The following is a 22,966-nucleotide window of genomic DNA, read 5'->3' on the forward strand; positions in this document are numbered from 1 at the left end:
CGACTTCTTGCGTGTCCATGACACGCTCAGCTTTGACGACACCGAGCTCAACCAGCTTCGTTACACACGCGCCAATCAGGCCCGGAACCCTATTTACGATCAACATCCCCTCGACGCCACTCCAACGAAGCCGAGTCTTTTCGGGATCATTGAGCCACATCGCACCGTCGGCACCTACTTGGAGATCACAGCTGAGGAGGTTGCCGAGGCGTTACAGTCACTCCACAAAGATGGAGAGGAGGCTCAGCAGCAGCCGCAAGTGCAGGTGTCTGCGTCATCCCCCAACCACCAGAGCATCATCATCTCTACGTTGGACTACACGGCGACGTTGAGGGAGCTGCTGTACGACAGCCCAGAGATCGTCGCTCCCACTCCGCAGAACAGGAGCGGCGCCGACGCTGACCGGGGTGGTGGCGCCTTCGGTATTGCCGCCCCCCCACCGACGTGCGCCGTGCACTCGCCGAGCGGGTTTCCCCTCTCAAAGTTCATTTCTACGGACACGTTGCCTTTGGTGGACTGCGCCGACGTTGGCCGCCACCACCACTCTGCCTCCGATAGTGGCGACCTACAGGGAGATCTCAGTAGCCTTGCCGCAGGCTCCCCGTTGTACGAGGACGACGACGACGGCATTGGAATGGCGGAGAGCTAGGGCCGGCTTACCCCACTGTGTGGGTATGGTGATATTACCGTCATGGCAGGTGGACAGTGGGTGTGGCTGTGACTATATTAGGAAATATTTATGTATTCATATAAGCACGCACATATATATATATATATGTACATATGTGTATATATATATATAGCACTCCTGTGCGTGCATGTGATGCGTCACTGCGGTGGTGCTTTTTGTATTGACTTTGATTTTTTGTTGGTTCGCTTCCCCCCCACCCCCTCCTCTTCCATTTTGTTTTTTTTGTATTGTCGTCGATAGCTTTCAAGGACACGCACCGACGCCAGCCCAACGTCACCACCACCACCACGCATATCACGGCGGCGCGCATCTCGACAAGGGGGACCCCCCGATTCCGTCTCTTTTCAAAAATCTCTGTGTGTGTACGTGATATATATATATATATATATATAATGTGTGTGTGTGTGTGTATGTGTGGCTGATCATACGAGGTTGTTTCTGCACATCATGTTTCTCCCGATCACACACTTTCGCTCTCTTCCCTTTCTTTTCGCGTGTGTCTGCCCCGTTATACGTATGTCCGCTTATTTCTTTCCAACAATCCCCCCATCTTCGCTGGTGTACCCATCTCTTTGATTTTCTGTACACGTGTGTGTGCATGTGTGTGTGGGGTATGATGCAGTTACAGTCACCCACCCCACTCCCTCCAGTGCGTGTAGTTGTAGTGTCCTGAACTGAGAATGCCTTTGGATCAATAAAAATATGAGTGAGTACGTGTATGCGTCTGCAGGCAACACACACACACACACACACACACCTGCACACGTTTGCTTTATAGAGGACGTGAGGAAGTGTTGACACGAGAAATAAAGTTTTCTTTTTTCCCCCTCATGAATTCTGTAACCCCTCTTCTTCGATAGAGCAGCACCAAAACACACACACACATATATATATATATATCCCCTCCACGGCCGCGCCAGGCACTGCTTGCCTCCTCTCATCTCCTCCCCAAGAAGGGCTGTATTGGGTGTCGGGGAGGGATTGGAACAGACGCATGCCGCGAAAGGCGCAAATACGCAAATATATGTATACCATTTTTTTTTATTGGGGGGGGGGCATGCCACACTGAACGTGTGGTTTGACCATGCGCCTCTGCTGCGCCATTTGCGCGTGTATACATCTTTCCTCGCCCACTTCATGACCATCCCCTCCTGGGCTTGGGAGGCGCGGTGCCGCCCCGCGAGCCGCCCAGCCGGGTGCGTCGGCCGCGTGAGGCCTGGGCCGCCCTAGGCGCGCGGGGCAGGGGGCGGGGGCGTGCTTGGGGTGGAGAGGGAGGGGTGGTTTCGGGGCTGGTGGCGGCGCTGGCGGGGGCCCGTGTATCTTTGGGGGGTCGGCGCGGTGACGGGTGCCGGGCGCCCGCCACGGCTTTGATTCATGCGTTTTTTTTTGTGTACGTTTTTAATGCGCAGTTCACGTGCATATAACTTTTGCTGTCCACGCAGAGGACCACGACGCGCGCAACCCCCGCCCACCCTTCCGGGGCTGTAGGGCGAGTGTGGGACAAGGCCGCGGTCCTCACTGCCTTTTTTTCTTTCTGGCTGGCGGTGCTGCGTTGGGTTTGATTGCATCGCTGCCGCCCTGCACACGCGGTTGCCGTTGAGCCGCTGCCGCCCCGGCTAGCTGGTCCTGCTCCTTTGATCCGTAGGAGCGGACGACGACAAGCAGCTCCTTCATCCGTGCCACAGCAACGTGCTTCTCGCTAGTAGTCAGCACGGGCGCATAGTCGGAGGGGTGCGGCTGTGTGTCGAGCAGCTTCATTTCATTCACGCGATCCACGACAGCGCCGGTGTCGATTTCCTTGTCGCGCACGTCGGCAAACATGACGAGGTGGTGCAGCATCATGCTGCGACCCACAGCATCGAGGATGTAGTTTGGTGTCAGGCCAAGCTCAGCAAGTGGGTCGATTGCCTGCGCATTCGCCTCTGCCGGTGTCGGCGGCGGCACTGGAGGCATGCAGAGCAGCGCGTAAAAACGCTTCCAGAACTCTTCGTCCACGCGAAAGCGGTAGTACGGCATGGTGAGTGGCAAGCATAGGCTGCGCATAGGGTCCTCGGTCAGGTCGCCGTGCATCTGCGCTGTCTGCGCCCGCGTCACCGTCGCTGTCACCTCCTTGGAGAAGACGACGTGGGTGCAGTAGTCCGTGTGGTAGTCGTCGCCCCTCGTCGCTTCGAACACGCGTGCCAGTAGCAGCGGCCGCTCTGTCGCGAAATGACGGGCCTGATGAAAGGGTTTGCACTTCTTGACAAGGCTTCGGTAGTAGATGATCTCCATGTCGTTCAGCGCTGCCCACGCTGCAGCGGCGCCCAAGAGTCGTGTGCGGTCCTTTCGCTCCACCGCGAAGGCAAGGTTGAGCAGCGAGAACACAGCTTGCTCGTCGCGGCGCAGGTTCACCAGCAGGGCAGCACGCCAGAGGTACAGGGAAGTTATCTCCTCCCGCAGATCTTCGTTCTCGCGAAGAGGGTTGGCACCGGCGTGGGCGCTCTCGGACCCGGTCTTTGACGTGGCCGGACTGAATTCGTGACCGTCAGTGCCGTCGATGATGAAGCATGCTTCGAGGTTACGGCCATGAGCGGCCGCCTTCAGCTGCGCGTCCACAGTGTGCTGGATGCCCTTCACCACCTCCTCCAGTTTCTCCTCGGCAGCCAGGGCTACCAAGGCGCGTATTTCCGGCGTCGGGGCATCTTCGATCTCATACACCTGGCGCTCTGCCTGCACCTCAGCACCTTTCGTTACTGGTCGCATTGTGAAGCACTGCGGAAAGCGACACGCCGGCGCGCCAGTGCACGTGCACCGCCCACCGGCGCCGCATCGGTACCGCAGGTCGAAAACGGTGCTGCGAACAACGAAGTCGCGCCGTGCCTTCTCCACATCGGAGTCCGGCGGCGGGGCGCCGCGGAAGTGACGGGCTGCAACAACGCCGCGCAGGTGCGTCAGGGACGGCTCCGCAGGCACGGCATCCATGAAGTCTGAGCAGTCGCATGGCGCCAGTGGCGTCCGTCTCGTCTTCAGCTTTGACGTGATTTTGGAGAGGAACGACTTCATCATGAGCGTGTTCGGTGACTCGATTATACGCGTGAGGGGGGGGGGTGATGAGCTCCGTTAGCTAAGAGGAGGAGGAGAGATCTGGATGAGAGTGGTCACTGTCGCTCCGTCGCTCACTCATGATTGGGAACTCAAGTGGCGTTGGAAGCTCTTCCGTGTACACCAAAGAAACGAACTAGACAGAGGGGAGAATGGGAAGTGGGGTCAGGGCGTGGGTGCGTGAGCTCACTCGTCTCTCTCTCTCTCTCTCTGATAGATCAGTGCACGGAGAGCAGAGGTGAAGCAGCGTGTGGAGGGTGGGGCTGCTCATACGGAGGCATTGCCGTGTCGACCAGCTGTGGCATCACCACCACCACCACCACCACTGTTTCAGCCCTCTTGCGCCTGCATGCTGCGAGTCTTGAGCTTCATGCTCTATATATGCAGCAGGGACTACTTGCGCAGCGACGCAGAGAGGGGAGAGGGAAGGACATGTACACCATCTGCAATGATACTTTTCTTCATTATAACGAAGGAGAGGGAAGGGTGGGGTGGGGGGGGGCAGAGGACACTCAGAGAAAGACGCATACGCTGGCACAGTCATGAGAGAGGCAAACCGAGAGCGAGGACTCCGCGGTAAACTACGGAGGGAGGAGTGATCACAGAAACAACACGGACATACACGCAACGGCATCAAACAGTTCGGTACAGGCACACACATACACACACACACTCACTCACTCTTGAGGCTCCACCACGGGGACGGAAGCGGCCAAATCTAGTGGAACTGGACACCCCACATACTGGCTCCACCGAGGTGTGTGGGGGGGGAGCGAGGTGCATGCCTGGGTGCAGGGCATCTCTGCCTCCTCCCTCCCCTCTTCCCCTCCCCCGCTACTTGGTGTAGGGCACCGTGTTTACGTATTCGTGCAGGCGACTGCGCATCTGCTGCATGACACAGTCGGCGATCCACTGAAGGTTGTTGATCTCAAGCTCCTTCAGCTTCACATAGGCGTAGAAGATGCCGTACTGGAACTGTCGTGTCATGGCATCGCTGTACATCGTCACCAACGTCTCCACAAATCGCCGCTCCAGTGACAATTTACGGGTCGAGTCCATCGCACGGCTACCCTCGTCGAGCAGCTCAAAGTAGTTTGCGAATCGACGCAGGCGGTCGCGTAGCTGCTCCTCACTCTCACTCTCCGCGATGTCATCGTGAATGTCGACGAGGGTGCCGATATTAGGGAATACCTTGCGTCGGTCTGCCGGCGTGATCTCACGCATGCCAATCGTATTCAGCGTGAAGGTGAGAACCATGCGATCCGCCTCTGCGTCCAGGAGCGGACACATCACCTCACGCGTCCCCGCGCCGAGGCTGTAGCAGAAGTCGTAGAACTGCTCGTAGTAGTTCTTCATGAGGATGCCGCGGATATACTCGACCGAGAGCTCATCCAAGTCGCGCTCAAAGCCGCTTTCGGAGCTGAAAAAACGGCCCACCGGGCTGTCGATAAGTACCACTTCGAACATCTCCTGCACATCCGAGGCGGCGATCAGCGTCGGCATCTCCGGAAAGACACCGAGGGGGTGGCACTTGGTGAGCAGCTCAAGGTTCTCGCGACCACTGCGCTTCGCTATAATCAGCTTGAGCACGTTCGACAACATATACTCGCTGCTGATGAAGTCCAGGAACTGACACAGCGGTGGCTCTGCCCAAGACCGCAGCTCATTGAACTGCTTCACAAGCACCTCCTGCGCGCGCTCGACGATGATGCGGGAGGTCAGAGCGCCGTCCTGCTGAAGAAAATTTCCGTAGTCGGTGATCTGCAGTTGGCTCTTCATGTCGCTGAGGTTGTCGCACTGGCACAGGTTGTTGTACTCGTCAACACGGAGAAGAGCGTCGTGGTAGCCGTGCACCATGGCTTCAAGATGGCCCTCGTGGACATTGTAGTTTATCATACTGCGGCTCATTTTCCCAAACACCGGTCGCGTGCGTGCGTGTGTGTGGGTGCGAGAAAGAGGGATGAGAGTGGAGGGTATCGACGACAGCCAAGAGCAAGAGGAGGTGACGTGCACCTATCGTTATATTCTAGGCAATAGAAAGAGGGGGGAAGGGTGGGGGGTCGGTGCAATATATGCGCCAACAACAAAAGCACAGTAGAGGTAGCAGAGTGAGTTCACCTCCCTACAGTGCAGGTGCGGTGATGTCAAAATTTGGGGATGTGGGAGTTGGCTGCTTGGCTGTAAGGCTGGATGGGTAGGCAAAAGTGGTCATACGCAGCGAGGTGGCGGTGGTTTGAGGAGGAGCCAGGTAGAGGTGAGAGGCAGAGAGAGAAAGAGAGCACTCGATGGCGCACGTATGCACGTTAATGCGAGCGAGGTGGCACAGAGGACGCAGAATGCGGCTTTTCTGACCTCCTCCTCCAACCTCCATCGATGCACCCCCGCCCCCCCTCTCCCCCCTCTCCCGGAAAAAACAAAACCCACTACTTGGCAGAGTCCCATAGAAGTTGCTCTCTATTATAGATGCCATCTTGTGAGTTGCCCAGCAAGCTTTAGGAGGCGTACATCCCCGTACACCATAGTTAACCTTGGTCTGTGTGTGTGTGTGTGTGTGTGTGGAGACTGGTGGTGGTGGTGGGGGGGGGGGGGCGAGGTTAGAGGTACGCTTGTTGCTGCTTTTTTTTTGGGAGGGGGGGGGTAGTGCAACCCTCAAAGAGATGAGAAATACGTGTAGGTTTCAATGGCAGAGACACAGGTGGAGGGGGAAGGGGGGTGGGCGGGAAAACCTTCCACTGAACAGCCTACATAACTCCCCTTCCCTTCATACACACACACACGAGCCCTATCGACTACCTTCGTCACCTAGCGCCACGTGCACGCCGCGAATGGCTCTCGGACCCGTCCAGAAGGCGGCGACTGCAGTGTCATGATCAGGGGACCGACGGGGGGGGGGGGGGGGGGGCGTTTACACAGTGAGGCGGTTCAGTGTCTGTAACAGCCGCGCAGCAGGTGTTGGTGTCTTTACTTCTCGTATCGTTAAACCCTTGCGCTACAGCGTGCATATCTGGCCACAGGTTTCAGGATTTTGACTGCGCAGTTTGACCACCTCAGCGCCCAGGGGCGGTAGCGTCACCACAGCTGCAGGGGGGGGGGTGGACGTGGTTGCATAGCGTGCGAAACTGCCACCGCGCTGCTCCCGGCAGTGACGTTCATATGTGTCACTGCAATCTTGCGGTTCCCAAAGCTCCACTGTGGCAGCAGCGGCAGCAGCCCCCCCCCCCCCCCGCCCCTCTCTCTCCCCCCAGAGTGTACTTCTATATTCCCACTGTCGGTGTCTACATCGCTGCTGCTGAGGCCGGTGCGCGCTCTTAGTCCTCCCTGCCCTCAGTTTCTCCATCGGGGGCGGCCCCACCTGACGCATCTCCGCCGTGTTCGTACCACGCAGCGAAGTTGCGGTGATGACGGCGGCACATCGTCTCCTGCTCTGTCAGTTGCCGTGACGCTTGCGCTACCTCATCTATTGTCGGTCGGTGTCGTGATTGGCGGTTCCCAGGGTATGTCGCATCATCATCACTGCTGCTATTTCCACTGGAGGAACAGCTACTCGATGTGACGTAGTCGTTGCCCTCCACATCGCGATACTCGGAGGCGTAGTGAACACGGCTGTAAGTTCGATTAATGTAGCGGGAAATAGCCCACATAACCAAGAAAACTAAAATGCCGAGAGACATGGAGTACAGTAAAGTGTATCCACCTTCAACGTCCGAGGAGGCGATACCCTCGAGTCCCTTGAGTGTGTTCTCATCATGCCCCCAGGCCATGCTTACCACGCGCTCAGCAAAGCGTGACATGTGCATGGCCGCCCTCTAGTGTGATGTTCAACAGGGAAGCGAAACAACATTAGCGAAAATACGAGTGGGTGGGGATTAGTGGATATCGATCACAGATGCAGGAGTTTTGCATATGCGCGCATGTGTGTGTGTGTGTGTTGGGGGGTTGGGGGAGGGGAACTTCGCGCATATTTGACCGGAAAACTCGCAGACGTTCTTCCACCACCCTCCCTTCCTTCCTTCCCAATCAACAGCCGTGTTGCCAATGGGCAGAGAGGTGAAGTCCCTCAATCCACTCCTCCCCCCCCCCTCCCCCCCGATATCCTCCAGCGAGTCTGTGTATGTATGTATGTGCTGGGGGGGGGGGGGAGGGGCAAAGTCAATATATTTTTGCATGTGTATAGTGGGTATTGGGTGTAGGAATAGTTGTCGAGATGTTTTGCGCTGCCCCCCTTTTCTCCCCCCACCCTTCCATCCCTTCCCCTGTAAGGTGTACGAGAAAGGGGGGCAGTGTGCTGCACTTAAGTTTAGGGCAAACGAGTACTTGCGCACGCAGAGGCACACACATACACACACATACAAGAAAAAAAAATACGCACCAGGGTGATCATATCTCAAAGACAGGGTGGAGCGGGGGGTCTTCGGCCACAGGAAAAGAAGAGCCAGAACAGAATCGACAGCGCAGCATCCATCAACTGTTCGTCAAGTGTGTTTTTTCTTTTTGTGCTCTTTCTCTTTGCTTCCCCCCCCGCTCCATCCCTTCTTCTCCTATTCTGGCGTGCTATCATACACCTAAAGCTTGCGCTTGAGCTTGCGGACGTCCTTCCGGTAGAACTGGAGGAAGAGGTACAGCAGCGTCATGTGGTAGCACAGCTGCAGTCCCGCCCACGGCTTCGGGATCTGCGTGTCCGATACGAGGGCTAAAACCGCGTGAAGAACGCAAAACGCGAACTGAAGCATCTGCACCTGTGTCAGGTACTTCTTGAAAGGATTCGTGTAGCCCAAGGAGGTGTACAGGTAGTGGAGGTACATGAGCGCGTGGACAGCGGAGTTGATCCACGCACCGAAGAAGGCGGTGCCGTTGGCGACACCGTTACGCAGTAAGAGACCCCAGATGAGCCCGATTGTCAAGTGGTGGTAGACGTGGAGGAAGGACAGCTGTTCCTCCTTCCTGCGCAGCACCATAAAGTAGGTGTCGAACATATCGAGAAACTTCGTCATGTAGTGGATGAGGATGCAGAGCTCTATAGAGTTGGTGAAGCCTCCGTTTAAGTTGAACCCACCCTGGGCGAGGAACGGGCTGAGGCTGACCGCCATCATCAGCGACAACGCCACCTGCACTGCGTTGTACACCATCATAGGGTATTTGAGCGAGTACGCTGGTCGCTTTTTCATGAATCTGCGAAGCAGAAGAACAACCACGAGGTAGCCAAGATGGCCTCCGACCAACACGGGGTAGCTCACCAAGACGTTGAGCTCCGGGTGGAAGCAGAGGGAGTTCCGCCCAGTGCACTGACTGGCATCGAGGAACTTCATCTCCTCGATAGAACAAGACGGATATACGGAGAGAGAGGGGGAGGGGGGGGGGGTGAGGGGTGATGATAGTGGGTGTTGGTGTCTCTCTCTCTCTCTGCGTGTATGTGTGTGTGTGTGTGTGTCTTTGCGCGTTTACACTTAATCGGCTCTGCTTTCTTGGCGAGGGACTGTACTTTTTTTTTTTTGGGGGGGGGGGGGGGGAAGGGGAGGGGGCGGAGGAAGAGAGAGAGAGAGAGATCGGACCGACGGGTGCAGGTGTGTTGCTGTCGTGTGTAGGTAGAGAGAGAGCAGAAATACACACACACACACACACACACACACACACAACGTATAAAGCGTGCTTCTCGAGGTGCAACTCTAACACAGGGAGCATTGTGGGACGTTGATGATCGGTGCAAGTGTGCGTGTGAGTGGGCTTTCGTGCCGTGCCGAGGTGGCGGGGGCCTGTCATGTAGGCCTTCTCACGCAGTGACTTTGGAATTGTACTTGTGTGAAGCACACGTAGGAGAGAGAGAGAAAGAGTGAGAAAGCGCATTCTACACAAGGGCGAGAATGGGGTGGTGGTGGTGGACGGGTAGGTAAGTGGGGAGAGGTGAAGGAAGATCATCGAAACACAGACGCAGAGTTGAACCCCCTCCCTCCCTCCCCTCCCATCTTTCCACCTTCTCTACAGATCCTCGATACCGAAAACACGCAAAAACAGTTGAGCAAATCCCCCCCTTTCTCACAGCAGCAGTTACTAATATACCTCCTCCCCCTCCAACACCCACACACATACACGTGTATATGTTACGTCCTTCAGTATTTCATCCCGCTCCCTGTGCCCCAAGACTCTTCCCAGCATTTTGGCTTCCACCGCTGAGACACAGGCGGCGGCTGGAAAGGGGCATGATCACGCTTGATGGGCTCGCGGCCCTCGCGGATGTCACCCAGATCTGTGAGCCCCAGCTCTTTTCGAATAGCAAGCCGCTCGTCCTCTAACTGGTCCGACTCGATGCGCATACGCTCCAGCACCGGCGTCGTGAGGTCGGGTACGGCGTCGTGATACGGAATGCCCAAATCTGTGCGTTCCCAGTAGTGGTTCATCGGGTCGCCGTCTGGTGTGTTCGGGTCTGTCGTCCCCTCCGGCGGCTTGCCGTGTGGTGGCTGCTGCTTGCTCATGCGCACTTGGCGCCTGTACTCCAGCTCTTGCCACTCCATGTTACGGAAGAGGTGACCTATTTCCGTCCGCATCACCTGCGTCTCTTCTTCATTGTAAAAAAGATCGCCTCTAGCGAAGCCCAGCGTCCAGGTGGCCCCCTTCTGCTTCTGGCGCGCCGCCATCTCCTCGCCAGGTTGGCGCTCCGTCTCACGTAGCGGCTTCGCGGCGCGATGGGCATCGCCGTACACCTGGTCGTCATCCAACTCCTGGAAGGTCTGAGAGGCGCGGTTCATATGCGCCATCAGCCGCATTAGCGCGTCCTCGACCTCCTCGTCCTCCAGCACCATTGCGCCAAAAAACTGCTTCTTGTAGTCGCGGAGGTGCTCTTCTTCGGCCACGCTCGGCGGGTCACCACGGTGGCCACGCATCCACCGCTCCCAAAGTCGCTCATCCGTCGCGAGCGCACCGTACGGCTGATGCTTCTTATTGGAGTCCTTGCGGTACATGCGTCGCTGCTCCTCTCGACCTTTTAAAAACTGCCACGTTACTGTGAACTTGTTGCCAAAGCGGTCCTTGGCGATGAGGAGCTCCTGCGTGAAGAAGTAGCGAATGTAGTTCCAATATGCGTACTCCCACCAACGAATAATGCGGTTGTCTGCCAGTCCGGCGAAGGTGTGCTGCAGCCGCACCGTTTTGTCGCCAAAGGCATCGACGGAGCGGACGTAGCGGCTCTTGTCCTTCGATATTGCGTCCCGCATGCGTTGCGCTGCTGCCGGGCCACCAAGCTTTGCTGCTTCAGCAATAAGCGCTTCGATACGTGCCTCCACCACGCGTCTCTCCTCCTCCACGGCCAGCTGCCGCTTCGCTTTCTCCGCCAGCATCGCTTTTTCCTTCACGGCGAACGCTATAGCCTCCTCTTGCCGACGCCGCAGGTACACGATTTTACTTGTCAGGTCATCCTTCTCATTTGCCATGTTCTTAATGTTCGACAGAATGCTGGCGTTCGTGAGACGGTATCGAGCTGACATGTACATGGCTGTGGCGTAGCACGCCGAGGGATGAGGCGACCACAAGAGGAAGGAAGAGGAGGAAGAGGAGACAGAGGTGCTGCCGCCACCCTGGAGGGATGGGGTGAGGGATGGCATACTAGACAAACTGCGGCCACGGTCGCAGCGGTGAATCGCAGCATTCTCGTTCCCGCGCGCCGCGCCACGCAGCGCTGATCGACGCATTGCGCAACAAGAAAGGGCGCAAGGCGGCGGAGAGAAAAGGCAGAAGTGGTGGCTATGGTAGAGCAGTTTGAACACAAAGTATAATTATACATACATGCCCTCCTCAGGATAAGGGGAGGGGAGGGGAGGGAGGCTGAGTGGAGGGAAGGGAGGCAGAGTCCACACGCGTGTGTGTATCAGAGAAAATGAAGGTATAATAGGAGAGGGGAGAGAGAGAGGGAGGTTGAGGAGTAGGAGGGTTGTGAAAAGTGGATACAAGACGGATGGGTGTGTGTGTGTGTGTGATGGAGGTGGCCGATATACGACTGACACCCGCAGCCTCTTCCCACCTCTTCGTCGTCATCAGCATCCCACAGTCCCAAGGCATTTTCTTTCCGCTTCAACAATGACGTGAGATCCCCGCTGAGCAACATATACTACAACATGCAACACAGTTCAAAAAAGGAGACGGAATGAAGGTGGTGCATTCTTCATATACACGAGAGGCAGGCGTGTGACATATATATGTACACATACACACACACACCAGGTGCGTGCGCGTGCGTGTGTGGGTGCGTGTGCGAATGAAAAACAGAACAGCCAAGTCTGCCAAGCGGCCATCGAATCAAACAGAGAGGGAGGGAAAGGACAGGTGTTGAGTGGGTGGGGGGGGGGGAGATGAGGGTAGGATAGGGGGGGGGGTGTTGCTTGGGATGCAAACGGACAGGGAAACATGTAAATATATACAGGGATACACATATGTATATGCGTGCATGTGAGAGCAGCCTGAGAGGAGCGGGTAGGGTGGGAGAAGGGGAGAAGGCATCAACATTCAAGTGTCGCCCTACACACGGAAGCATCGGGGAGTGTGTGTGTGTGTGTGTGATGCATTATATATATACGGAGAGAGCAACAAAGGTAGACAGCTGTGCACACATGCACACGCACGGGTGGGGAGAGGGTAGACGAAGAGGCGGACCCTCCGTATCACACACACACACACATGCAGATACACAGAGCTACCTTTTTTTCATATTGAAAATCCACTCGGAAGAGAGTGGCAACAAGTGCAGCAGCAGCTGTGCACCCCCCCCTCCTCCCCCCAGTGCCTCCCACTCCGAGGTGTTCACCCGTTTCCTTCCTCATTCCATCATAGAGACTATGACACCTGTATCATACACCACACAGCACGCACACCTGTACACACCAGGCCCTTGAAAAAAAAAGATTGCTCAGATTCTGTTTCTCCAGGACTACCTCGGCGCGCGCTCTCAGATTCGCCCAGGCCGAGTGGATGACACGGCCGTCTTCGAGACGACCTCCGCGAGACGACGCAACGCCGCAGCACGCAGGTTCGCGTTGCGGCTCATCTGTTGGTCCGCTGAGCCTGGCGACCCCGGTGGAGATGCCGACGGCGCTTTGGCAAACCTCAGCCGGTGGGCGTCCCGTCCGCTGCCAGCCTGTGTGCTACGACGCGTCGGTGTGGGTATTGCACGTTGCGTGGCGGCGTCGATCTGCTGAACCGCTGCTGCGAGACTCTCGCCCACGTTCTCAGGGGATTTGCATTGGCCATCGAGAGCCACGGGACGACAGATCTGGGGGTGGATGGCCGCTGTTGTGAACTGCTCACAGTCGCTTCCAAAGCGCTCGCGCTTCGCTGAGAGCGCCACCGTAGCAGGTGATGGTGAAACTCCGGAGGCAAAGTGCGAAACGGTCGGACTCACTCGCGGCGTAGAAGGTTTCCGATGCGACTGCGCTGTGACCCATGGCGACCTTGACCGCCGCTGCCTTGTATGCGAACGTGTAGTACCAGCGTCGCGATAGACCTCTCTCTCATCATCAGTGTCTCCCACTTCGTTACTGTTGGTACTGCGAGCACGATTGCCGTCGTTATCGTAGTGGCTCCGGTGATGGTGTACATGCGCCCCCATGGAGGAGGAGGAGGGGAACGTGCTACTCGAAGAGTGCGGACGGGTATCAGGGGCTGCAAGCTGCGGGGATAGGCGCGGTGATGATGCCGTCACTGCCGCAACAGGGGTCGCACGCTGCAGAGCGTGATAAATGTGTGGGGAAGCGACGCTTTCGGAGGCTGCAGCAGTGCGAGGCGGGAGGAGCGGCTCGTCGCGGCTTAGCGAACGCCGCGGGTAGCGGCGGTGCGAGGCGGTAGCTGCGCTGTTCCCACAACTCCCCAGATGATTGGCATCTAATTTGCTGTACGGCTCTTGAGGCAGATGATGTTGCGAGGTGTACGCCGCCATCGACCCAGAGAGCTTTGCGTCTTTGTTTTTCACCATCGCCGCTGGTGCCAGGACTCTCGCATAGTAGCGGTCACACGCGTCGTACGCCGGGCTCCTGTACTTTACAGGACTGTAGCGACTTCGCACCTGCGATGCCACCCCACGGCCGTGACGTGCGTGAGCAGATCGCTGCTGATGGTTGCTGTACGAGTGTGTCTGCGGGTCGATCACGACCATAGGTGCGATCTCCGTGGCGTCGTACTGATTCCTCAGCTGTTCTGCCAACTTCGTCAAGGAGCGGTGATGGTGGTGTGAGTGGGGGACGCCGAGGTGAGAGTTCCTGCCGCCGTCAATGTCGTCTACAACGATGTCCTCCTCCTTACAGAGTCCCCCCTGGACTACATCGGCGTAGTTCATCGGTTCAGCGCCACACCACTTCAGCGAGGCTGGCGTTTGGTACGGCGATCGCACAAAGTTGTTCGCTGTTACGTGGTTGCTGCTGTTGGCTCGTTGTTTCGCCATTTGCAGCTCCTCACTCAAAACTCGCATGTACTCCATCACCTTCTTTACGGTGGCCTCGTCAATGACAGCATCAGCACCGTCAGCTGTCAGTGCAGTCTTTTCCGGCTGTTGCGTCGATGAAGTCGCTCTTGGCGATCGAGGTGACGGGTGCACCGGTGCGCAGTCCTCTGTGACGGGCATGCTTCCGTTTTTTCGCTGTTCCTGTTTCAGCCGTTCTTGGCGCTTCCAGCGGCGTAGCTCTGCACGCGCTACTGCTGCCTCCGACTGTGCCTGGTCGCGCTCGCGCTCCAATGCATGCTGGGCGTCGGTCAACTCTTCAACGCGACGCTCAGCAATCGCAACGGTCTCGCGCAAGAGCTGCGTCTCTTCCGTCAGTTTGTGAACCTCGGCATCTGCGTTTGAGACAGCAGCATCATCACCGGCTTTGGTGACGCCTGTGGAGGTCAACGTCTCAACCGCCAGTTGTGCGAGCCGAAACATGTGTTCCAGAACCTTCCGTACTACACCGTCGTCCGTGAAGCATGATATCTTCACATCAGGGGCACTAACAGCTGTGGGCACAGCAGCAGCAGCCTCCTCTTGTCCAGATTGCTGCTGCACCTTGTTGGGGGCACGTGGGCTGAGGGGAGGCATGCGACTCGGCTTTGGATGCCGCTGAGCTGCTGCTGTGGTGACCTTGGTTGTGGTCGTCGGTGTGCTCCCGGTTACAGGCCTTGCAGACGTCCCGACATCTTCGCCAAGACGGTTTCTCTGACTGTCCGCCGCCGCCGTCTCGACGGCTGGCTTCGCGGTTCCCTCACAACCGTTCCGCACAGAGAGGGCGAGCAGTTCCGGAGGGAGTGCATGAGATGCCGGCAAAGTGCAGTGTTCGGCCCAGTTCATGTACGTGGTGCATATATCAGCTACTTCATCCACCAGTCGATGGTATTCCGTTGCGCGGGTGGTGCGCTGGCCGAATCGATCCACCACTCTGCCAAACCCGTCCGCCAGCTGCTGCAACGCCGTCACCCACGTGCAACTTCCTTCACCGCCGATGCGGTTAAAAAAGTAGCAGCCCTTCTGCCGCTGCCCACGATCTCGAAGCATTGTGTACAGCTCATGGCCGGTTTCGCGACTCTGCCCGAACGTGCCCTTCACGTCCACTTCGTTGTACTTGTCCAACATGCCCACCAACAAATTCTGCAAGGTGTCCACGTCCTTCTGAAGCAAGATAGCCGCCATCTTGTGGTTAGCGCTGAAGCGTTTGAGTGTGTCTTGTACAACTTCCATATTCTGGTAGGTGACACGAAGTATCACATCGTTATTCGCAGCAATCGTGTTCGGCGGCGTCGGCGCCACTTTCCCCCCAGAGTCATCTTCACGTCTGTCCTCCCTGCTGAAGCGGTCCAGCGCGACGTCATCTCTGCGGGTAACAACGGCGGAAGCACCGGTTGCCGCGCCTTGCTGCTGCTGCTGCGACACGCGAACCAGACGATCGAGGTCAATGTCGACAAACCCATCGTCGTCGGCGTCTCCGTCGAACACCAGCTCCGCCTCGCCCGAGCTGCGCCGTCGCGTTGCGGAGGGAATGCACAGGTAGTGCACCTGCAGCAGCGACGTTACAGTTGTGTAGAGGCGCGCTACCATCTCGTAGAGACGCGCGATGCGGTGGTCATAAGGAAGGACGCCGCCAGTGCAACTGGCGGCGGAGTCACGGGCAAGGTGAGCCAGCGTTTCTTGTCGCGACGTCATGCTCTTCGTACCCGTGTCTCCGGAAGATGGCGCCATGGGGGGCAAGTGGGCTGGGGCTTCGGGCCCCGGCATGGAAGATGGGGGGCGTGGGTCCTGTGAGGCGGTTTGAATAGCGGCGTCGAGGGCGGGTAGAATGACATCGGCCGCTCGCATTAGACATGAGTCAATGTCGTAGAGGTTATCGTCCGGTATGTCATCTGGCGGGGCTGCTGCAGTGCAGCTCTGCGACGAGGCGAAGAAGCGGCACACCGCGGCAAAGTATTTGACAATCTTCCTCTGTGTGTAGAGGTGGTCCTCTATCGTCTGCTGCAGCCGCTGGGCCCAACGGTTGTACTTTTGCAAAAGCTCTGCTAGTGTGCGCTCCACGTACACCGTGTCTGCGGAGAGGCTTTCCAGCTGCTCTTCGCCACCGCGCCGCAGCACCTCTTCCACCAGCTCGTCCTTTGCGGACTCATCGGTGCCCAAGAGGAACAGGGTTTGCTTCACCATCTGACCGTTTGTTGCCAGCCGCTGCATCAGCATTGCCATGGCCTCGTGGAATACCGAGGTGTCTGCCTTCCAACGCGCCTCACCAGCATGCAGCTGCGCCAGTTCGTCTTGCACCGCGGCCATGTCGCGGATTTCACTGCTTGCTCCGATGCGAGACGCAATAAACTGCAGTGCTTCTAAAACGTTATTCTCCGTGACCACTGCACTAGACGTGGCGGTTTCGTTCGCCGGGCCGTCTTTTGCAGTCGTCACAGATGAGGTCTTCGTGACGGTTGTAGGCTCCAAAGCAGGCCGCAGGTTGAGACGGCGGAGTATGCTGACCCCGTCTCCCCGGGCAATGCCCTGTGTTTCATCGCGTCCTTTGCCCACGTCATCCGCCTCGCCGGGAGACGCTGTGCTATTTGCCACAGGAGTAAAAGGAAAGTGGAGGCCAAGATGGTGTCTTCCAATGTGTTCCACCACGGCAGCAACCTTTTGCAGCCGCTTCTGCAGCCCTGTAGTCTTATGTGACGCTGCTTCCGCGCGTGCCCTGGCGGCGGCAGCGGCGTGCAACGCCCTCTGATACTTCGTCTTGACCATGCGCAGTCTCTCCACAACGTCGCCCAAGAAGTTGTCTAGCTTAGCAGGGGTGATGTTGCGCCCCAAGTCGAGATTGCACAGGCCTTCCACAAGCAGCTGCTCCGAGGCCTCGCTCGCTGGCGTGTCGTCTTCCTGTGAAGCGCACAGGTCTCGGAGCAGCTGTACAACTTGCTTGCCGTGCTTTGTCATGGATTCCTCCATGTGAGCGAGCCCCGCACGGCCTTGCGCTCCAGCCAATTCTTTTCGCTGCTGCTGAGTCATCATGGTGACAAAGCGTGATTTCACCAACTCGACCATCTCCATCAGGTTTCGCGTCGGCGGCTCCACCCGCACGGTAGCGACGCTATGCGGCACACTGCTGCCCGCCGCGCTACTTCCCCTACACGGATCGACAAGAAGCTGAGCTAGTTCTTCTATTGCCTGCATCGAGGAGCGGCGCAGCGCAATCTCTTCTTCTGAGATGTGGTGCGGGAATGTCACGACGGAGGCGACGGTCTCTTGGAGGGATTGAAGCGAGCGGGATAAGGCCTCGTCAAGCTGGAGGCCACCGCTCGCGTCGTTGGCTTCAGCCTTGGACAACGAAGGAAGAGAGAACACATCCGCCAACTTCTGCCGCTCTGCCTCAACCATTTCCATGTAGCGTTCCATCGATAGATACTCAGATAGGAGGAAGCGCATGAGCTCAGTGAGATTCTTGCATCGGCTCAACACGGGTGCCTCGGGCACTTGCAAATCAAAGTGGATCTGCAGCGAGGCGGGGATCGCATCAATGACCGACTGCAGTGCGCCTCCTATGGTGTGCGAGCCAGTTAAACCAGAAGGCCCATCTTCTTTTAATGCGTTTTCATTGAGTTCCTGATAGGCGTCCAGCTCAGCCAGCGCAGCTGAGAGTGTAAGTTGACGGCAGCTCTGCTTATCGACAATAGCGCTCTCCATCTTTTGCATCACAACACCCTTTGCAGTGGCGTACTCCCTAGCAAGTTCTGAGAGTCCATCACAGCTGGAGTGGAGGAGCTGTGAAACATTTGCTTTTGACTTTCTTGCGTCCGGTAGAAGTATTGGGGTTGAAATAGCTACGTTTTTATCAAAACAGGTTTGCATTGTGTTGCGGATAGTGCACCACAGTTCCTTCAGCGGCTCCTCCAGCCAAGGAGGATTAGGAGAGACCGCAGGACGGGCTGGTGTGCCATCCCTTAACCTTGCGGAGACTTCTGCAACGGTCGGTGGTGACTCTTCCCCGTAGAGACCAAAGCGACGGCGCACAGTGTCAGCGTACTCTCGAAGAAGCAAGTCCTTGAAGCCAATCTCGCGTTTTGCCCGCTCCAGCTCCTTCACGACGTGTAAGAGGACAGCTGGTATATCAGCGTCGCAAGCGATTGAGCCGTAGCCCTCAAGGATATCAGACACTTGAAGGAGTGTTTTATCTTTTGGTTGATAGATCTGAGGCCTTGATTCTTGGAGGTATGTATTTCTCGGCAGTTGGTGGTGCCTATCGGCGTCTTCTAGAAGTGATCTATCTCTATTTGATGATGCAATACTGGATGTCTCTGATTGGGTCCTGGATCCGACAGATCGTTTAATAGGTGAGGTCCAAAGTTGCGAGTGGGCGTTAGCCCACGTTTCTTTTTTGTTGTCCATTCCCGATCCGGGGACGTGAGAGCAAGGAGTTCTGCAGGAAGAGAGAGGGATGTAGGTCGAGAGGGTGCACATGTTCTGAAAGACGAACCTTCCAGGGCTGGTATACACGAAGGTAGACTCGCCGCACCACTTGAAAAGAAAAAAGGCTAGACGAACAGTGTGGTGCGCCTGGCAGGATGCATTCGCGTAGACGAGATACCGTTGAAGGCGAGTGAATCACATAAAAGTAATTTTGTTACCCACCGATACTATTGCTTTGATTAACACACAGCGTTGTACCAGTGTTCACATTTTTTTTTGTGATTGCCTTGACTTAGAGAGCTTACTACACAAGAGAGGGAGTTGGGATCTATGAGCTCATGGAGGAGGAGTTGTTTTACAAGTCGGCAGTGGCTCATCGAGGAACGTTGCTAGTGCTCTTGTTGCTGCTGCTGCTGCTGGATAAGCTGCGCCTGGCGCTCCTGCATCTTGCGGTACAGATCTTGTGCTTTCTTCTGCAGCTCCACTTCTTTTCTATCTAGTTCGGCGATGCTGGTGTCACTGCGCTTGATTTCGCCGCTGATGTAGTCGAGACGGTTGCCAATGATCGTCTTCGCATCGCTCTGGTCCTGTGGCACGAGAGCAGGGCCGATAAGCTTGTAAACTGTTGCGTCAGGCTCCAGTTTATTCAACTCATCACGCACTAGTTCGTTTTCGTTCTTTTGCCCCCCAAGCTGACGGCGGGCTTCGATAAGCTTGCCCTTCTTGTCGCCAATCTCCTGCAGCTCTTTAAGAATCGGCCTCAGAAGATCGTTGAGCTTCTTAATATCCGGATGTACCTGTTGCATGGTTGTAGCGGTTCTCTGGATAGTGGAGGCAAATAAACAAGGGGGAGGAATGTATATGGCTGTGTGGAGGGAGGATAATTTCTTTTGCAGAGGAAAAGAGAAAGGTGGGAAGGATGAAGTGTTTGCAATCACGAGGTGCTGTTTAGTCATGCATACTACCGCAAATCCATCGGATGTGAAGGCCTGACAGAAGGGTTTGCGTCTGCAAACAGAAAAAAAAGTCGATACCTATCCTATCACAACCACTTGAAGTGCAGATGGACGCTAACCCGCCCAGAAAATTCGCTGGCGTATGACAAGGGCAGGTTCCAGTCTCGGCAATACAAGCCCTTTACTTCACGTTCTACTCAATGATATTAACAGCGTAGTGGAAATAAGCATGCTTCAAGGAGAACAAAAAGGAGCACACACTTGTACAGCGAAAAAAAAAATGTCATTTGTCCGACGAGACTCTTCGTTGAATCAGGCGATCAGCCTCCGGGTTTTCTTTGTTGAGTACCGGCCACGAATCAATCTGCGTCACAAATGGCAGAATCATGTAAACCTTATCCCTGTAGCGTTTATCCTGCTCGAGGGGGTTGCGCTCTACGTAAATGGTACGAAGCGTTTTTGAAAAGCCGCTAAATTTTTCGACTTCGCTCCAATCGCTGATGTTGCCATCCGTCAACCAGAATTCTTCTAGTTCAGGCATGTTGGTGGGATTAACAACGGCTTCATTGATTGTAGCAATGGGATTGAAACTGAAATCAAGCAGATGTAGGGAGTGCAAGGGCAGATGCTCGATATTAATGATACCGTTTTCGGACAGATACAGCTCCAAGAGAAATGGGTTGTGATCTTCTTTGAAGGCGTCTTCTGTTATGGAGGTGAGCCGATTCGCCTGAAGACTTAGCCTCCGCAGTTCGCGAAGATTGTGAAGTGCGTCACCAATACTGCTGATTTTGTTTTTTCCAAGCCACAGGCTCTGCAAAGAGCGAAGGTTAGCGAGCCCAGGCCCGATTTCTCGAATACGGTTCCCACCCAATTCGAGAAGTTCCAGGTGAACGAGACTGTCAAGCCCCTCGATAACCTTAATCTTGTTTTCCACAAGATAAAGCTCCTTGAGCGTCGCGCCGAGTGAATCTAGTCCCGATATTTTGCGTAGCTGATTGTAGCTTAAATCAAGCTTGGTCAGAGAGCGAAATGCGTGTGGGAATGCTTGCTTCGAGAGAGATCCAGTCACCGCATCTTGTACCAACGCCGAGTCGAAAAAGTCTCTAACCTTTTTGATCTTGTTGTCAAACAAATCTAGCTCAGTAAGCCGCTCGGCCAGGTGCTGTGGGAAGGCAGAAAGTTCATGAATGAGATTTTTGCGCAGAGAGAGGATCTTGCACTCGGTGAGCTGATTGAAGTCGAGATCGACGAGGGTGAACAGCCGAATGTTAGCAATTTCAATTTCAGTGCTTTTGGCATTAATCGCGAGTTGTTCCGATGCGTGGTTCGTGCTCGCACTGTGCTGTGGTGGTACTTCTGTTTCATCATCGCTTTCACTGTTGGACCTAGGGGGCGCGGGGACTTGTGAGGGTGCGGCAGCGGCTTGAAGTAGCTTTTCCCTCAGCCGCGTCTTCTTGTCTTCATCAAGGTTTGAGAACATAGGTCTTGGAGTCTGCCAGGTGAAAATGTAAGTGCTCACAAATTGAGGCAAAAGGTAACGAAACCCTGAGGAGAAAAAGAGTACGAGATTCAGTCGTTGGTATGGTTTGGTGCCAGAGGAGCTGTTGGGGTGACAGAAAAGCCGCACATAAGAGGGGACTGCATTTGCTTTGGTGTAATTACTGAAAGAATTCCACAGTGGAGGCCTCTGCATAGTTTTTCTAAAAGGGTGTGAGAAACAGTGCAAATAGCCCGATCATTTCCCACGACTCTCAAAAAAATGTTTTTCAGCTTAATTTTTGTCTCCCAGATCCATTGTCGCAGCTTAGAGAGATCCACCACTGCCGTGTGTGTGTGTGTGTGGGGTCAGAATAAAATTGCTCGTGTACCAAGGTGCTATCTCCAGTGACAAGCACATCTCTGATAACTTTAAAAAGGAGGCTGCTACCTCCTGAGATACAGAGCAAAGGGGAAGTGAGCGAGAAAAACATCTCTGCTGTGAGCAAGACATCTTTTTGACAGAATTACAGTGGGCATTCCACTTTGCAAAGTAGACAAAAACGTCTTAGGCGGAGGCAAGAAGGTGTGCATGAAGGTCTGTGCTTCAAAATAAGGGGACGTGCTCCTCCCTCAAACGTCTTCCCGTGCCTGACGTGGTGTAATCCCATCCAGAGCATTCGCAAGTATGGAGGACGAAAGTAATGTACGGCAGAAAAAACATACAATATACAGATCTATAATGTCCAAAGCGCATGCTGTGAGGGGATGCAAGGCACAATCTGCATTGACTCCATTGGCTCATGATACAAGGTGCCGCTAACCCACCATTGAGCCTTGCAATGTTGAATGCCAGATGCCTCGAAATAATCTCCTCTTATGAAGCAGTTTGTGGTCGTTTGGGGAGAAGCAGCACGCTACATTGGCGACATACAGGTGTTTGAAAACCTCGGCGTGGGTCGCACGGGCGTTCCTGCGGGCGGGGGGGGGCATGCCCCCCCCGCGAAAATCTTCGCAGCACAGGAATATCGAGACAGTGGAATTTGACAACCAATTTCGTAATTATCTACGGAGTGACTTTTCAACCCGACGGCTACGAACTTCTCTGTGGCTAATCTGGCTAAGTTGTTGGAACGGCAGCGGTGTTAGGGCTTCTCCGTTTGCATCCAGTCACTTTTTAGAGGGTCCACCAAAAGTGTGGAGTATCACCACATTTGATACTTTTGAGATTACTTGGGCACACTCATTAGGACTGACTCGTCAGTCTTGGGCAACCGATAGTGAGAGGGTTGTTGTAACGGCCGACGCACAGATCTTCTGTGATGTACTTTTTTTTCCCGTTGAGGTCTGAAGATGTCAAGCAAAATTGTGCGGAAGATCGCCATAAAAAGATCCACATGGGAGATTTTACTAGCTCAGCGATAAACGAAATGGCTGATGCGATCTCTAGACTATGGCACTACTTTCCAGTGTTCAACGAGTGGCGCCTCTGCAGTTTCTTCAAGTTTTGTCATTGAAAGTATGTTGCCTTTGTGTAATATGGGTGAGCTCGACTTTTCGGGAATGAAGCGAATGAAATTTCTATCCCGCGCTCTTGTCATATACCGTCGATTAGGTCAATTGTCTTTAGCTCTGCTGACAATGTCTTTGAGGAAAAATAGTAAAGGGATGTTCGCCTTGCGCCTGTTTCGCACGACAATGTCATAAGTTGTTCTTTCTTTTTCATCTCCACTCGAATACCGCGACATTTTCGATGGGACCGCTTCGCTGAGGGGATCATTAATTTATCAGCTTTCCAAGGTACGCATCACGTTGCACATCACGTTGCACATCACGCGAAGATATAACTGATGATTGCTGTTTTTGTGTCCAACGCAAAAAGTT

At 55.3% G+C, this 22,966-nt stretch overlaps 8 protein-coding genes across 8 annotated transcripts; all 8 read right to left on the reverse strand.

Annotated features, from left to right (window-relative positions):
* Positions 1 to 2,206: 2,206 nt before the first annotated feature.
* Positions 2,207 to 3,736, reverse strand: JKF63_07439 (uncharacterized protein; the record flags this gene model as incomplete). Its single annotated transcript, XM_067903377.1, has 1 exon — positions 2,207 to 3,736. One exon carries the CDS (start codon positions 3,734 to 3,736, stop codon positions 2,207 to 2,209), a length of 1,530 nt encoding a protein of 509 aa, XP_067759687.1.
* Positions 3,737 to 4,606: 870 nt separating this feature from the next.
* On the reverse strand, positions 4,607 to 5,680 carry JKF63_07440 (uncharacterized protein; the record flags this gene model as incomplete). The annotated part of the gene is made up of 1 exon (XM_067903378.1): positions 4,607 to 5,680. One exon carries the CDS (start codon positions 5,678 to 5,680, stop codon positions 4,607 to 4,609), a length of 1,074 nt encoding a protein of 357 aa, XP_067759688.1.
* A 1,400-nt stretch (positions 5,681 to 7,080) lies between these two features.
* Positions 7,081 to 7,569, reverse strand: JKF63_07441 (uncharacterized protein; the record flags this gene model as incomplete). The annotated part of the gene is made up of 1 exon (XM_067903379.1): positions 7,081 to 7,569. The coding sequence occupies one exon, from the start codon at positions 7,567 to 7,569 to the stop codon at positions 7,081 to 7,083; it is 489 nt and encodes a 162-aa protein (XP_067759689.1).
* Positions 7,570 to 8,334: 765 nt separating this feature from the next.
* On the reverse strand, positions 8,335 to 9,078 carry JKF63_07442 (uncharacterized protein; the record flags this gene model as incomplete). The annotated part of the gene is made up of 1 exon (XM_067903380.1): positions 8,335 to 9,078. One exon carries the CDS (start codon positions 9,076 to 9,078, stop codon positions 8,335 to 8,337), a length of 744 nt encoding a protein of 247 aa, XP_067759690.1.
* A 798-nt stretch (positions 9,079 to 9,876) lies between these two features.
* JKF63_07443 (uncharacterized protein) lies at positions 9,877 to 11,451 on the reverse strand (the record flags this gene model as incomplete). Its single annotated transcript, XM_067903381.1, has 1 exon — positions 9,877 to 11,451. The coding sequence occupies one exon, from the start codon at positions 11,449 to 11,451 to the stop codon at positions 9,877 to 9,879; it is 1,575 nt and encodes a 524-aa protein (XP_067759691.1).
* Positions 11,452 to 12,701: 1,250 nt separating this feature from the next.
* On the reverse strand, positions 12,702 to 18,626 carry JKF63_07444 (uncharacterized protein; the record flags this gene model as incomplete). Its single annotated transcript, XM_067903382.1, has 1 exon — positions 12,702 to 18,626. The coding sequence occupies one exon, from the start codon at positions 18,624 to 18,626 to the stop codon at positions 12,702 to 12,704; it is 5,925 nt and encodes a 1,974-aa protein (XP_067759692.1).
* A 410-nt stretch (positions 18,627 to 19,036) lies between these two features.
* JKF63_07445 (uncharacterized protein) lies at positions 19,037 to 19,453 on the reverse strand (the record flags this gene model as incomplete). The annotated part of the gene is made up of 1 exon (XM_067903383.1): positions 19,037 to 19,453. The coding sequence occupies one exon, from the start codon at positions 19,451 to 19,453 to the stop codon at positions 19,037 to 19,039; it is 417 nt and encodes a 138-aa protein (XP_067759693.1).
* Positions 19,454 to 19,886: 433 nt separating this feature from the next.
* On the reverse strand, positions 19,887 to 21,086 carry JKF63_07446 (uncharacterized protein; the record flags this gene model as incomplete). Its single annotated transcript, XM_067903384.1, has 1 exon — positions 19,887 to 21,086. The coding sequence occupies one exon, from the start codon at positions 21,084 to 21,086 to the stop codon at positions 19,887 to 19,889; it is 1,200 nt and encodes a 399-aa protein (XP_067759694.1).
* Between the last annotated feature and the right edge of the window lie 1,880 nt (positions 21,087 to 22,966).

The sequence above is a fragment of the Porcisia hertigi genome, chromosome 5 (genome assembly GCF_017918235.1).
Source record: "Porcisia hertigi strain C119 chromosome 5, whole genome shotgun sequence".
In the NCBI taxonomy this organism is placed as follows: Eukaryota; Euglenozoa; class Kinetoplastea; order Trypanosomatida; family Trypanosomatidae; genus Porcisia; species Porcisia hertigi.